At 35.0% G+C, this 15,930-nt stretch overlaps 2 protein-coding genes across 3 annotated transcripts; one reads left to right on the top strand and one right to left on the bottom strand.

Annotated features, from left to right (window-relative positions):
• The first annotated feature begins 1,730 nt into the window (after positions 1-1,730).
• Positions 1,731-10,701, top strand: LOC110776242 (probable UDP-3-O-acylglucosamine N-acyltransferase 2, mitochondrial). 2 transcript variants are annotated; one of them, XM_021980793.2, is made up of 10 exons: positions 1,731-1,982; positions 7,194-7,398; positions 7,820-7,896; positions 8,139-8,188; positions 8,928-8,992; positions 9,107-9,158; positions 9,238-9,308; positions 9,442-9,508; positions 9,809-9,880; positions 9,977-10,701. In XM_021980793.2, exons 1-10 carry the CDS (start codon positions 1,787-1,789, stop codon positions 10,049-10,051), a joined length of 930 nt encoding a protein of 309 aa, XP_021836485.1. In that variant the 5' UTR covers positions 1,731-1,786; the 3' UTR covers positions 10,052-10,701. The 2 variants fall into 2 exon arrangements, with proteins under 2 accessions (XP_021836485.1, XP_021836486.1); XM_021980794.2 differs by having other exon boundaries at positions 1,845-1,982; positions 7,189-7,398.
• A 2,294-nt stretch (positions 10,702-12,995) lies between these two features.
• LOC130462460 (uncharacterized) lies at positions 12,996-13,832 on the bottom strand. Its single transcript, XM_056830694.1, has one exon. The coding sequence runs from the start codon at positions 13,792-13,794 to the stop codon at positions 13,183-13,185; it is 612 nt and encodes a 203-aa protein (XP_056686672.1). The 5' UTR covers positions 13,795-13,832; the 3' UTR covers positions 12,996-13,182.
• Positions 13,833-15,930: the final 2,098 nt, after the last annotated feature.

Genomic DNA, 15,930 nt, shown 5'->3' with positions numbered 1-15,930 from the left:
ATTAACAAAAGAGTTTACAACTTACAACAAAACTCATTGCATGGTCGAATCGGATGATATTGTAGTGGCCATGCATGCAAAACCATATATAAGCTGCAAAACCATAAGATTTATTTCACAAAAAAATAAGAACAACAAAATTAAGCACATATGCAATAGCAATATTAAATTGGTAACCCCACAAAACATTTAACAAATTTAAACGAATCCTACTATACTACTGCACTACCCACTCGGCCACTCGCATAAATGTTAAATTTTATTTTGTAGAGAGAAAAATAGTCCAACGTTAGTGTTGACGGCTTGACGTTGAATGAGAAATAACATCTTATCTTGTAAGGTGATCAACGTGTCTAAGGCGTACTTCTCTTAGAGATGTCTGATGTTTTTTATGTAGAGGTCTCGCAGCTCGCTCGTGAACAAGTAATTTCGTAGGAAATCACCAAATTAAAACCCGTTTAGAGAGTCAAATGCGAAACAAAATGCTTAAGACAACATCACAAGGCAAATAAATATCATTGATTAATATCTAATAAAAATGGACAAACATTAAATCATGAAAAATGTACATTATATTAAAACAAACACCAGGATGACACATGTCACTTCATGGGGCTGATTTTCCCGCCAAAATAATTTTTTTATTTTAAAAAAAAAATTACATTACTTTTTTTTAGGAAACTAAGATAGAAAATGAAAGAAAAATATAACTCAATTACCATAAATGTTACTACATAATATATTATTGGAGGATAGCTGCATCAACATTATTTTTTCCTTTATGATATGATTTTATTTTTGTATTATTATAAAATTTTAAGTTGACAACAAATTTAAATAATATTGATGAATGGACTTCTAATGTTAGTCTATTGTTAATAATATAATACATGGTATGTACGATTGTTAATAATAATAATAATAATAATAATAATAATAATAATAATAATAATAATAATAATAATAATAATAATAGATGGTAAGTAGACCAACATTTGAAGTCCATTTATCAAAATTACACTCAATTCAAACTATGTTGCATTTGACCGACTCGGTTATAGTCGGGTCTTTTCGAAAATTAGTCTTGGGTCAATCATTCGAGTTAGGTTAACTATTTTAGGTCGATCTAAATACAAGTACACCACTATAATACTTAACTTTGTATTGTAATATACAAATTTATAGTTCATTTGAATGTTTTTTTACACAACTTTGAATTTTTTACTTTTTCATATATCCTTTTTATTTTCACATTTTCCTAATATCGTCTTTTATTTAGTTACTCTTAAAATAATAAATTATTTTAGTAGTAACCGTGCGGTGTAGTCTCTAAATTAGTTATTAAAAAAATCATTTTTTTTATAAAGGTAAGAAGAAATAACTTAAGAGCCCCTCCGACGAGGGTCACTCCTAAGTGATTAAAAAAATCAAATTGCATTTCTTAATCTATATCGGTCAACATGTAACTCCTAAAAGATAGGGAAGGAGTAGCATGCAAATGGAAAATCTAGACGATGTGTTATATGGGCCAAGTTGAGTGGGTTAGAGTTTCGAACTTTCGGGTAGGTTGTGGCAAGACTGTGTTGCGTTAGTTGGGCTGGGTTGGAAAATTACAACCCGACACACCCATGCCTGAACTCGGTATACCTACGGGTCGGACCTCAGAACTTAGAACTCAGTCTCACCCACCAAGCATACGGGTCAGGTTTTAAATGATTCGTTTGTCACTGGTCAAGTGGTCCAATCTTAGAAACAATTTCACAGAGAGAAAGGTTGAAGAACATCCATGGCATACCTCGTACGAAACTTGAAATTGCTGATGACCAACTGTTCCTTTTCCAAAACTTTAGCGTCTCAAATCTTTCGAAAAGCAGCGAACCCAGAAAGTTCCGCTTTGCTTATTATCACGTTTCGTAACTTCAGTGCGTTTCATTCCTCAACTTGCTCGTATCGTTCTTTCGCATCAACTGCTGTTAAATCAGGTAATTCAATTCATTCTGATCTTTGATACTCATGTTTTGTCTCAGATACTTCCTTTTACTGAAACCATACTTCAATTTTAAGGTGCACTCCAAGTGTTTGTGAAAATGCCTCAGTCGCCAAAAAGTTGTGATTTTGGAAAGTTGTTGTACAGTAGCAATTTAGATATCGCCATATCGGCCTTTTTTTTTGTTAGGTATGATCGTGTGAACTTAGAGTTAGACTTTCTGATGAACATTGGCAAGAATCATAGTGGGTCATGGTTAAAAGAAAAGTTGTTAAGGGTTTTGCCTCTGCATGTTATGAAACAGGATAATGATATAGTTCTGTCAACTAGATTAATTAGTAAAGTCATGTCAGGAGACTCGGGATGTTACCTATGTTGTGTGATCAAACTCGTCTACATCATAGCCCTGATGCCCTTGTGCAGTGGCGGAACCAGAAATTATACATAGGGGGCCAGATTTTAACATATAATTTTTATATAAAATTAAGGTAGCTAAGAATCGAACCTTGTACCTCCTTACACCTCCAATTTTTAAGGAAAATAACCACTTGAGCTATACTAGATATGTGCTTTTATAGTACATATTTAATACTTGAACATATCATGGGGCCATGTCCCCCGCCAGCCCCCCTAATTCCGCCCCCGCCCTTGTGGCTCCAAAGGTGGTAGCTAGAGACTTGTTTGTAATTCTTAGATATTCCAACCTACTAGTTTGACCATTGGAGTTGAAATAAGAAATTAGCTTGGGTCAGCTAAATTTTCTTGAGATAAAGTTTAGGAAACTTAAATAATATAAAATTTGAAAAACTGATTGATAAGTAGAACTCAATCAAATAAATAGCAAGCTAATAAGCAATAGCTATTAGAGTTTAAATGCTTGCCTATTATTGTTGAGCTGACATCAATATATACAATCAATTACACAGCTATCTTGGCATCTTGCATGCCATTCTCCTACGATTATGGAGTTAGTTGACCAACAAGATACCAATGATGCTACAATTATTCTAATTATGCTACAATTACGCTATGTTTACATGAGAGTATATTAGGAGATATTGACCAATTATACTACAAAATATTACACATTTCTCCACGGAAATCACAATGAAACAGTTTACATGCATCAACCAATGGGGTTTAGGGATCCTCAATTTCCGGATCATGTCTGCTTATTGAAGAAATCTAATCTTTATATGGCCTGAAACAGACCCCTAGGCCTTGGCACCAGCGATTTTTGTGGCTACTCTTGGTTTCTCTCATTGCAAATCTGATCACTCTCTTTTCATCTACCGCCGAGGTGCTGATATTGCTTATCTATTGTTATATGTTGATGAAATTATTCTTACGGCTTCTCGTGATGTTCTTCGTAAGTCCATTATGACACTATTGGGTGTTTAATTCGCCATGAAAGATCTTGGCCCCCTTAGTTATTTTCTAGGCGTTGTAGTCACTCGTGATGCACATTGCTTTATTCTTATCTCAGAAGCAATACGCCGAAGAAATCATTATGCGGGCGGGCATGACTAATTGTAGTCCGTCCCCTACTCCTAAACTCCTAAACAGAAGCTTAGTGCTTCCGCAGATGAGCCGTTCATCGATCCGGCCAAGTATCATACGGCGCATGGCTGCATTAAATCGGAATTTGCGCTACGTATGGGGGTCTATTGATTTTGGCCTGCATATTTATAAGTCAAATGTTCGCAACTTGGTATCATAAACAGATGTAGATTGGGCATTGGGTGGTTTCCCGGACACCAGAACGTCCACATCGGGCTATTGTGTGTTCCCAGGGGACAACTTAATTTTATGGTCATTTAAACGTTAACCTACTCTATCCCGTTCCTGAGTATAGAGGTGTTGCCAATATTGTTTCTGAATCATGTTGGATAAGAAATATTCTTCTAGAGCTTCATTGTCCCCATTAAAAAGGCGACACTAGTTTATTGTGACAATGTGAACTGGATATTCACTTTGTTCGTGAGAAGGTAGCATGGGGCGAAGTAAGAGTCCATCATGTTCCATCCTTGTACCAAATCGCTGATATTTTCACAAAAGGACTTCCGCGCGTACTCTTTGATGATTTTCGTGATAGTCTCAGCGTCGACCGTGTGGGTGTGATAAAATATATAATATTCTGTAATATAATTAGACAATATCTCCTAATATTCTTTAACGTAAAGATAGCGTAATTGTAGCATAATTAGAATAATTGCAGCATCATTAAAATCTTGCTGGTCAACTAACTCCATAATTGTAGGAGAATGGCACGCAAGACAGCTATGTAATTGATCATATATATTGACGTTAGCTCATCAATAATAGGAAAGCATTTAAACTCTAATAATAGCTAACCATTAGAGTATAAAATAGTTAGAAAGGGGAGTAGCTTGAAATCTTATGTGGCATGACAAGCTGTTAGTTTAGATGAACAACACAAGAGGGGGGGTGAATTAGTGTTTGTAGATGTTGGATCTACTTTTTCGCGGAATTAAAAACATTAAGAGATTGCAAGAGAGATTTTAGCGTGGAAACCTCTCTACCCTAATAGAGAGGAAAAACCACGGCCCCGTAGGGACTTAAACCCTTTTACTAATTAGGAAAATCACAGTTCCCTAAACTCAACTCCCTTAGGAACATTCCCTCAACCGTTCCTTCTCAATGATCTCTCTAGAGATCTTCTCTCTCAACTCTTCAGCTCGACTCAAGCTGATTCTCTCAATTACAAGGTTCACTCAAACCCCTTCCCAACTCTCAAGTATAAAAGATAGAATAACAAATAGAATCTGGAATTCTGCTGGAGCAGGAACTACGTATGTGGAACAGGAACTGACGGTACTGACGTGGGTTATAATGTAGATTTACTTAAGCACGTAACACCACTAAGTCAGACAATTTTTCCTAGACTTATGAATGCAGTATATATAGTGATGCATGTTACCTATTAACCCTAGAAGATATATTTTATGTTTATCTTTTATTTAGGAATCCTAGACCTAATAGAACTCTATCATGATAGACTTTTATCCTAAGACTCTAACAAACATATGATCGAATAATAACTCTTTATGCAGTAGATATATTAATGAAAACTCTATCTAAACGACACTCCTTTCCTATCATGACTCTTAAATAAGATAAGCATTATTTAACCATTAACTAATGCAATCCTAATTACTATCAAACACATAATCCTAACTATACTAAAACTCCTTAGTACATGACTTAGTATTATTATGTTTAGATTTCTATTAGGACACAAACTCTAAGGTAACGTGATCTAAATACTATACTCATGCAATCCTATATACTACGTGCAGACTAGGACCAGTACCCTCGTCATTGACACTGTTCCACGTACGTTGTTCCACCAGCTCCGAACTTTCAGTTTCTAAAACAAATCTATTAAGCACACTAATGCTACTAGATTTTCTTCTCTTCTCTTTCTCTGTACTTGTACTCTTAATTCTCCTCGAGTCCAAGTTTCTCTTCTCTTGGATTCTCTAACTCTTGAATCCTCGTTCTTCCTGTAAGTCTTTGGGTCTTCTTCAAAGTCTTACCTACACACGTCATTTATCATTTCTTTGCATGCATAATAAACCACGTTAGCTATTGAGTCAAGTATGATAGATATGCATAAATCATATATTATAATATTTGCTTGACTAAAATACACATAGGATAATATGGAATATAATATATTAATACATAAATAATATTCCTACCCTAATAAGAACTTTAATATGTATGGCAAATATTATGTGACTCAAATACCTAAAATACAGTGAATCTAAACAGTCCTATATTACGCATAATACTAATTATGAAAGCTTAAACTCTAAGCATTTAATCTTTCCTAAAATGCTTATGCAAACTAAAACTCTTAGACTTCTAAACCGTCTACAATACATCATAATATATGATAAATGACACCAGCTATGATATGCATTCCTAGAAGACTCCTAATGCATATCTAACTATATGAAGAGTCCTAAGCACATACAACTATATGTACTTATGATAGGATAATATGAGAGACCTAGACTAATGCAAAATCCTACGTCTAATAAACAACTTATCCCAATATGGACTCTTACCTACAGTATAACAAACATATTAGGATGCAAATATGAAAGTATTATATGCACTCCTAAACTCTATTAACGCATACAAGTACATGTCGTACATGTGACTAGGAACAGGAACAGTCAGACAACTAGGAACTCTGATAAACAGTTTCTGATCTCTTTCTGGTTGTTCCTGCTGGACCATATAAAGTATCATTTCGTTCTTCCTTTGTCACTGTACTTACCACATGAAGTTTACCAATGTAAATGCTAATTTACATATAAACAACATGTATGACGTAGCCATCTTCACTTTAGTGAACAATAACTTCTCATTGCTCGTGTTACTTGTTTCTTGTTTCAATCATAACTTGTTCATCCTGCGCGCATCTTGACACACATGTTAAATAGATAATCATCATTAGTTTACAATTATCAAAACCTCATTACTCAACACAAGCTAATTTAGCAATTAGCTTATCATTGGAGGTGCTTACCCACCCAAAAAAAAAGAAACATATGCAACTGTTGAAACTCAATGTTACCCACATGTGGCATGGCAAACTTGTCACACATTGGAGAAAGAGGAGAGAATACCAATTTATAAGCTTGAGGAGCTACTCCCACTATTACTAATTGGTTTTAGTGTGGAAACTCCATTGGACTTATAAGTGGACCAAACTTTCCTCCTCCATATTGGGTTTTCCGGGCCATATTCTCTGAAATTTAACATGGCAGCATAGTCCAGGTTTGTTGGACCTTTCATAACCGGGCATTATTCTAAGCCACTGGTTGAAGGACCTTAGGAGTTAGGACCTTTATTGGATGTCCATTCCCAATGACAGCTATAATACCTTCTGGTTGCTCTAAAGTCAAATGACACTCACATGTGAGGGGTTTTCTCTCCTCTTTCTTCATTGTAAGTGGACCGAACTCTTCCACCAGGCCCATTTCATATTCTATGAAATTTAACAGCAACCATCTAAAATTATGTAATTGTGGCACTTGTTAAAAATGGAAGTAGGGGACTTAATTTTAATGGGAGCATTGTTAATGGCTTTGGTGACTGTAAAGAGAATGATGAAATAGTAGTTATTTTGGCAGTAACTTGTATCATATTCTCCTTGTTTCAAGATTAGACAATCGCATGGTAAATCATCAAGGGTTCCAGGAGTGGAGTAGTGGCGGTGGCTTGTGTCATAACTCGGCTTGTATCGATCCCACAGCAGTTGTCGAGATTGGTGCTGTTGTCCACCCAAGAGCTACTTTGGGTGCAAATGTTCATGTTGGATCAGGGGTTGTGGTTGGACCTAGTGTCACTGTGGGTCATTCTACTACACTTGGGTATGCGGCGTGTGCCTTTTTTTCTTTCATGTTATGTTGGATTCTCGCTGTTTGCCTTAGCCTCCCAATAAACTTTTAAATTCTGTCAAACTTGTGCTTGAAGTTCTTTCTTTATTTCATTGAACATTTTAGGTTATTCTTATAGGCTTACACTGATAAAGGTTGATCTTGGTTAGAAATATGATGTTATTGCTTCGGCTAACTGTCTATACAGCATTATTTTTGTTTCAAACAGAAAAAATCAAGAGTTACCCCTCCTCCTATGAGTACTTTCGCCTAGCTCACAGTTACATTTTCTGTTTATATTTGGAAGATAGAATTAAAGAACAGTTACAGTTTTATATGAGTAATACTTCCATTTACTGCCAAATCATATGTCTACATCTACTGGTATGTGACCGAGTTGCCAACTTTTTTTCAGGTACAATGTTGCATTGAGTAACTGCTCCGTAGGCGATTTGTGTGTTATTCACAGTGGAGTATGCATTGGGCAAGATGGTAAATTCGATTTTCCGTATGCTTAAAACATTTGATAGTTTCTTGAACGTCATTAAATATAAATTGAACTATATAGCTTAGTAACTTACTACATGGAATCTGATTTGTGGCTAGAGTGATGTAAAGCTCTTCTGGGTTTGTTGGCCTTTTGTCAAGGCAAGTGTGTCTTCCCTAACCCACTTGCCCATTCCTGCTACTGCAAGACTAGTGACCTTGTATGATGTCGTTTTTATACTTCGCAGGATTTGGGTTTTTCGTAGATGAACATGGTAACATGGCAAAAAAGCCTCAGGTTGTATTTCTTAAACCAAATCTCCATCATTTTATTTATATCTTGATATCAACGAATTCTATACTCCTTTTGTGATCTTTAATTACCATATATATGTATATTATATTTGAGAATTTGCAGACAATCCTCGTGTACCTATCATGAAACGGATTCTTATTATCCTATTTTATGCTGGATTTTCTGTTTGTAAAAGTAACGGTTGTAGTCTGCTCTTGTGCGGCCTCCTTCTATCCCTCCCCCATATAGTGTTCCTAAAGGTTCTGACATAGTTTTGCTACCACTTATGGCTTAACTGTTTCAGTGATGCTCAAAGAATCACGTGAGAATCTTCTGAGAGGGTATGTTTAGGGGGGAAAATCTTAGTATTTTGCTCATTAGGTTGAGTTAGCCAAAGTTTTCAGACTAGACCCTTACTAATTTACTATAGAATTTAAATTTGATGATTGTCTTCTGGCGCTTTTTTGTTGTAATTGTTTTTGAAATTGTCTATTCATTTTGGCATATGACAATTGTCATCTACATGTAGAATTTAGACTGCAATGTGCATATTACTTTAATTCTTATGAATGTTATGATATTGTCCATGATACTTCCTCTTGGGTCACTTCAATTTTCTGTGTTTCAATTTGCATGATAAAAGATGCAATGAAGCCTAGCCTACAGTTACTATCTGCAGTGTAACATTGTTTATCATATATGTTGCTCAACCTAAACTAACTCCGGCTCTACTCTTTTCTAGACACTTTACGCAAGAATAGGTAATCACGTGGAGATAGGTGCAAACTCATGTGTTGATAGGGGAAGGTGAGTGTTGCTTTTAATTTCAAATATGGAATTGGTTCCATTTGTTTATTTTTCCGTATTAATTGTTCTTCATTGTGATTATCTGACTGAAATTTTATATCAACTCTTATGCAGCTGGAGAGACACGACAATAGGGGATTACACCAAGATAGATAATCTAGTCCAGGTGGTTGTTCTGCCCTTTCTGAATTTTAGCATTTCTCTTTAAGATCTGCAAATTTTATGTTTAATGTCTTTATTTTCAGGTAGGACACAATGTAATCATTGGAAAGAGTTGTATTCTGTGTGGACAAGTTGGAATTGCAGGTTCAGTGACGTAAGTTTCTAATATCCAACAATTACTGCTTCTGATTTTGGATAATATTACACTACCTCGCTTATCATCTAGAGCAATTTTAGTTTTTTCAGGCGAATCCTAAACCGCTGAATATTGTTTTATTCTTTTTTAGGATTGGTGACTATGTTACATTCGGTGGCAGAGTTGCAGTTCGTGATCATGTCTCTATCGTTTCGAAGGTACATGTATATTTATTCCAGTCTCTGAAGAAATAAAATAGTGGTCAGCTGTCTACTCAAAGTAAGGTTTAGAATTACCCTTTTTTACACTTCGTCATGGGGTTTGATACCTTTGAAAACAATTACATGAAGGGCATCTTTTTAATGCCATCGAGCTGGGAGTTGAACATCTATTAATTTGTTGTATCCAATTTCTATATCAACTTATTAGATTCTTTATTACAGTTAGCAGACTTAGCAACTAGTTTTTCAGTTGTAAACCTATAGGTCTACTATTTAAACTGGTACTTATCTTCGTAGGTCCGCCTTGCCGCAAATAGCTTGGTCACAAAGGACATCAAGGAGCCTGGAGATTATGGTGGCTTTCCTGCTGTAAGTTTCTTTGGTTTTCTTAGAACTAACAGTGAATGTGTCAAAGACAATATTTTCCACTTGCATTGCTTCAACTGAGACAAACATAATCTACAGGTTCCAGTCCAACAATGGCGCAGACAAATGGCCGCTCAAAGTTTGAACTGTAAGAAAGACATAAAGAGCTCTTGAGATTATTACAGCTGCTATTTCGAATATGGATGCCTGTGTTCTTTGGTTGAAACTTGAAATAGATATCATGGTTAAGAATATCTGTTAATGTGAGCTCCTTGCTTGGTGGAGCTGCTATGGGAGATTAAGAGTTCTATTTATTATGAACACTCCGTATGATGCAATTGTTGCTTTCGAGATGAAATTGGCTGATGCCATTTTTCGGCTGTTGATGATTTCTGTTGCCCGTTTTGAGATATGGAACTAATATTCGTTTGAGAGGGTTTTAAGATGCAGCTTCTGAAACTCCTGAAGGAAGCAGCATGCAGTCTACAATATGACCCAGTTTCTTGTTCTTCGGAGAATGGGCTGTTCTTAAAGACAGACTGACTGAGTAATCTATTTTCCTCATTGTGGGTTCAGACTTCAGAGGTACAGTGTTCTTTTTTATTTTTTTATAGCAGTGAAATCACGAATATGTTGAATATTATGTATTGATCTAAATCTGGAGGCTTTTCAATTGAAAAGCTTATTTACAGGCTTTCAGAAGTAAATTGCTTACTTCAATGAGGTGTAAACTGGATTTATACATCAATACATGTAACATGTCTGCTATATAAAGCGGTTTTTCTGAATAATTTTTAATAATATCTACTATGTTCTCCCTGTTATTATGAACTTTGATTACTTGTCTTTGCTAAATTAGAAGTTAATATATTGAGGATAATACAATTTTACAAAACATTTCTCATACATAGGATGATTCGGAGATACTGCTTAGCATTACTCTTTCTGTAGCTTTACCTTCTTTTTCCCTGATATCTTTCCATCTGGTCCAACATTAAACCGACCATGAAACTTTAGATTATATTTCTTACTGGTATGACCCAGATTTTGATATCGGATACCTGTCTTAAGTTCAACCTTCAACATCACTTCTGATGAGTTTGATGTCGCCTTTAGAAAGGCTTCCCATTGAGGAACATCCGCTTCGACATGATCGGATACCTGGGTTGTTTTGTCTTTAGGTTGCTGAAACCCAGGTTGGACAAGATCATGTGTCTGTCCAAAGCATCTTCACTGTAATTAACAGTAAATGCACAATAATCATAGATGATGCTGTAAACTTTGTTCGGGTTTTTTATGCTGAGGCCTATATACATATCAGGGTGTTGCTTACTGTTAGTTGATGTTGGAAGGGAAAAGGTATCGATGGTGACTGAAGGCGTTTGGTGGCGCAAATCTAGCCAGAGTGCTAGTACTATTATACCCAGAAGGACTAAAGTTATGAAAACACACCATTTAAAGCTTCTGGGAACAGTCATTTTTGTGTGTTTATGACTTTATGGACAATTAAATAAATGATTATTCTAGTTTATAATAGTGTAAATCAATTGATGAAAAGGGAGTTCGAAAAGAAAGAAAAAAAAAGAGAAAAAAAAGAAAAAAAAAGAGAAAAAAAAGAAAAAAAAAGAGAAAAAAGAAAAGAAAAACAAGAGCTTGTTGGCCTGTGTTGTAACAAAAGATGAAGTTTCTCAACTTAACAGGAACCTTGTGCTTTTCTTCCTGCATGGTTAATTAGATTGTTCATTTCTAGGAGGGAAAATGACAGGACATCACAAATTGGAATTTGGATGATTTATTTTCGAAGCATTCCTCAAATGAATCATAATGGTATTAACTTTGTTTTGGCTGAAAAATTATAGTCTCTCGGGGTTTTTTTTTTTGAAGTAATATCACTTTGATTTTTTCACTATTCACACACTTTTTTTTTTACTTTTTCACAATCACGTCTCTCGAGTATTATGTAAAATTTTATTGGATTTGTGTCATTATATGTTTTCAAAACATATGTTGTGTTGTTTATATTTCACTAGTCGATAATACGGAGTAAAGGAAATTATAGTATTAATCAAAATTGTGTATTGGAAAATATGAAAAATATAAATGAAACCACTTTTTTTCTTTTTAAAAAATACGAAGTACAAAACAGGGGGAGTAGTTTCTTACTTTCCCAACAAGAGTTTTGTATAAAGAATTAAAGACTACATTGTTTTCTCTTTTACTTGGTTTGACTTCATTTGAAACTTTTGGTGCTAGATACCGAAGTATAGTATTTCTGTAACAGTTTCAGTACACTTTTGAAACAGTTACATTAGGTTTGCTTTACGCCTTTTAAGTGAAGTTTCTTAATAGTGTAACCAAATTGTGCATCATTCGTTATTGCACTGGTTGAATGTTGATATGCAGTAGCTAGTTGCCATTAGCTATGATTAGAGTGAAAGTGCTTCAAACTGGGACTGAGAATACTGTACAAATCCCAGTCCAGTATTGGCTTAAAACAAGTGGCTACTCGTGTTGGAACTGTAAGAAAAATAAAAGGAGCTCTTGAGATAATAGCTGGTTTCTGTTTATATTATGTAAACCTGTCTTCTTGGTCTAAACTCTCTAAAGAGCTCTACTAAAGTACTGCCTAAATAAAAAATATCTGGTTATTGTGAGCTTGTGGGTGAAGCCATGAAGTATGTAGAGAAAGATTACGAGTTTTGGTTGTGAACATCGCCTCTGTTGCAAATTTTGGCTTTTGATTTCAAGACAGTATTGGCTAATGCAATTTTGGCTGTTGATGAATTCCCTTCCCCATATATGATTTAGAACTAAATATTCCTGCAAGAGTATTTTAGCATGCAACTTCCTGATTAGAGAAGCATTCAGCCCACAACTCTAGCCAGTTTCTTGTACTGCAGTGTCGTTTCTAGGTTCAGAGTTGCAGACTGCTGTAATTGCTTGTTTCTTTTATTGTTCAGTTGTTGCAGAAGAGAAATTAGTAACACTGTACTCAGTTGGGAAGATTTTCAATGGCAGTTAATTTATGTTCTTTACTTGAACTGTAAACTGTAGTTGATATCTGTTTGTGAGATTAACTGACTGTAAACTGTAGTCGATACCTGTTTGTGAGATTAACTGACTGTAAACTGTAGTCGATACCTGTTTGTGAGATTAACTGTTACTCTGTAATAACACAAGGATAGTTCAATATGTCAATACAGCGATTTCTCTGCTACGAAAAAATATTGATGTAAGCTAACTTATCTGCTAAAATAATACTTGGTACTTATTAACATGCATGACTTTATGACAGCATGAGGTTATCAGGTTAATACAGAGTATCTTTCTGTACTTTCTTCTTGGTAGGATGCTTCAACCTTTTTGCATGAGCCTTTGCAGAGCTTAACCTTCTTCTTCTTCTTCCCTAAAATCTTCCCATCTGAACCAATTTTGATCTCCCCTTCAAACTTGAGCTCATGTTGCTTACTGGTATGACCCAGATTATGATATCTAATCCCCGTCTTAATCTCAACCTTCAACATTACTATTGATTTTCCTGACGAGTTTGATATCGCCTTTACTAGACCTCTCCACTGATTAACATCAGCTTCCACCTGAAACGATACCGGAGTTTCTTTGTTTTTAAGTTGATGACCGATTACTATATCAGTTTTTCCCAGAATATGTTTAGCATAACTAACTGTCACAACAGTGTAGTCATCTGTGATGCTGTAAACATTGTTCGGGTTTTTGGTTTCGAGGGATAAATATATTTTAGGGTGTTGTAAGTTTTTGTTTGATATTGGTACAGAAATGTCAGCAATGGTGAAGGAAGGAGATTGGCGGCGCAGATCTAGCCATAGAACTAATGCAAAGAGACCTAAGAAGAATAAACTTATCAGAAACCAAACAATGAACTTTTTTGATACTCTCATTTTTTTTTTACTGATACATAGGCTTCTGACAGACAGACTTAAGGGTTAAGAAGGATAAACAAATGGTAGTTAATTAGTTCTATTTTATAATGAAGTCAAGCTAGCTAGCTTCTAAGTTACTGTGTGAAAGTATAATTGTTGAAGGAGGCAATGATTTGATAAAAAGTGAGTTAAGGAATATTATCATAACAAAAATGGTAAACCTTTTGGTTTGTAATAGTGATGAAGTTTCTCAGATTAACAGGAAATTTGTGCTTTTCTTCTTGCATTGGTTATTCTATTGTGCATTGGTGAAGGGAAAAGCATTTTATTGTGCTTTGAAACCTAGGATACACAAGATCAAATACGGACACGATACAAACACGGTAAAACGCCAATCGAAAATCATAAATAATATAGTTGTATTAAACCGGAAAAATGTTGGTGTGCCATGTTCGACGGTGAAACAAATCGTCTTAAGGTAGAATACAGTTTTTTTTGCCTGTCTGGCACGTAAATAGGTGTGTTGGTGTCGGACTCTAAAGTATGGATATGATAGTTAGATGGTGTATTCATGCTTTGTACTCTTAAAACACATTATATTGCTCAATTTTTTTACTGGTGTCCTCGTAAAATTGTTCAAGATCTACCTACCATTAACTTTAAAAACATTTTCTAGTCTTTTTCCTCCCAAAGAACAAAAAGCACTTGTTGCCACTTCCCAATTATGTATGGAAAAAGTTCATGAACCTCAATTAAATCTCCGCACATTAGAATATAGAAAAATACTAAGCTAAAAGTTAATTTTCATCACCATTGAATTACTACATTTTATTCGACATATTCTTTTCATGTCAAATATTAAAATTAAAAGATTGATAAAATTACGAATATAGGGAATATAATTAGTTTACAATAAGTTTCTCCTCATACAAACCTTTTCATTTTGCCAAGGGTGTCGAGAGTTTCTACTCTAACTAAAAGGGACAAAATTACCCTCGGTCACACAATTTCTTAGAAAAAAATCTATATTGTAGAGGTTTACAACCATCACATCTATGACCTAGCAGATAGTAAGTAAACATTTGATCAGCACACCAAGATATCTGGTGTGGCATATTTGACAGTAAAACAAATCGTTTTAAGATAGAATACGATTTTCCGCATGTCTAGCACGTATATAGGAGTGTTGGTGTCTGGACTCTAAAGTATGGATATGATAGTTAGATGGCATATCCATGCTTTGTACTCCTTAAACACATTATATTGCTCAATTTTTTTACTGGTGTTCTCGTAAAATTGTTCAAGATCTACCATTAACTTCCATAACATTTTCTAGTCTTTTCCTTCCCTATAAACGAAAAGCACTTGTTGCCACTTCCAAATCATGTATCAAAAACTTCAATGAACCCTCAATTAAATCTTCACACATTAGAATATAGAAAAACTAAGCTCATCGAATCACATTTTATTCGACATATTCTTGTCATATCAAATATTAAAATTAGAAGATTGATAAAATAACGAATATAGGGAATATATTTAGTTTATAATAAATTTCTCCTCATACAAACCCTTTTCATTTTGCCAAGGGTGTCGAGAGTTTCTACTCTAACGAAAAGGGACAAAATTTACCCTCGGTCTCACAACTTCTTAAAAAAAATCCTCTTATATTGTAGCTATAGGTTTACAACCATCACATCTATGACCCAGCATATAGCAAGTAGACACTTAATCAGCGCATCAGGATATCCGTCTTATCCAATCTGTTCGCGCGCCTATTGTTTATGTTTCATAGGCTCAAGCTTTATACCCTCATCACCTAATGATAACTTCCCATTCTCATCAATAGGTAAAAAAGCTTCAAAGTTAAGCAAGTGACTTCTTGTTGTCCATCCAAGTACAATGTATCTCACCTTTGTTTCAAGTCCAATCTTCAAATCACCATTTCCATCACTACTTCCATATTTCATCTTCTCTTGGTAAACATTCAAAAGCACCAAAGAAGATGAATTGCTCTTGCCACTTAGAACGGAACCCGGCCTAGCCGGCAAGGTCGTTACACCAATCAAAGAATTACCATTCTTGTACAAACTAATCTTGGTCTCATAATCATATATAATATCCTTCCCATAGTTTGAGTTTGTAACCAACAAA

This window comes from Spinacia oleracea, chromosome 6 (genome assembly GCF_020520425.1).
Source record: "Spinacia oleracea cultivar Varoflay chromosome 6, BTI_SOV_V1, whole genome shotgun sequence".
Classification (NCBI taxonomy): Eukaryota; Viridiplantae; Streptophyta; class Magnoliopsida; order Caryophyllales; family Amaranthaceae; genus Spinacia; species Spinacia oleracea.
The sequence above is the reverse complement of the archived record's forward strand: the minus strand, read 5'-3'. Positions and strand labels throughout refer to the sequence as shown.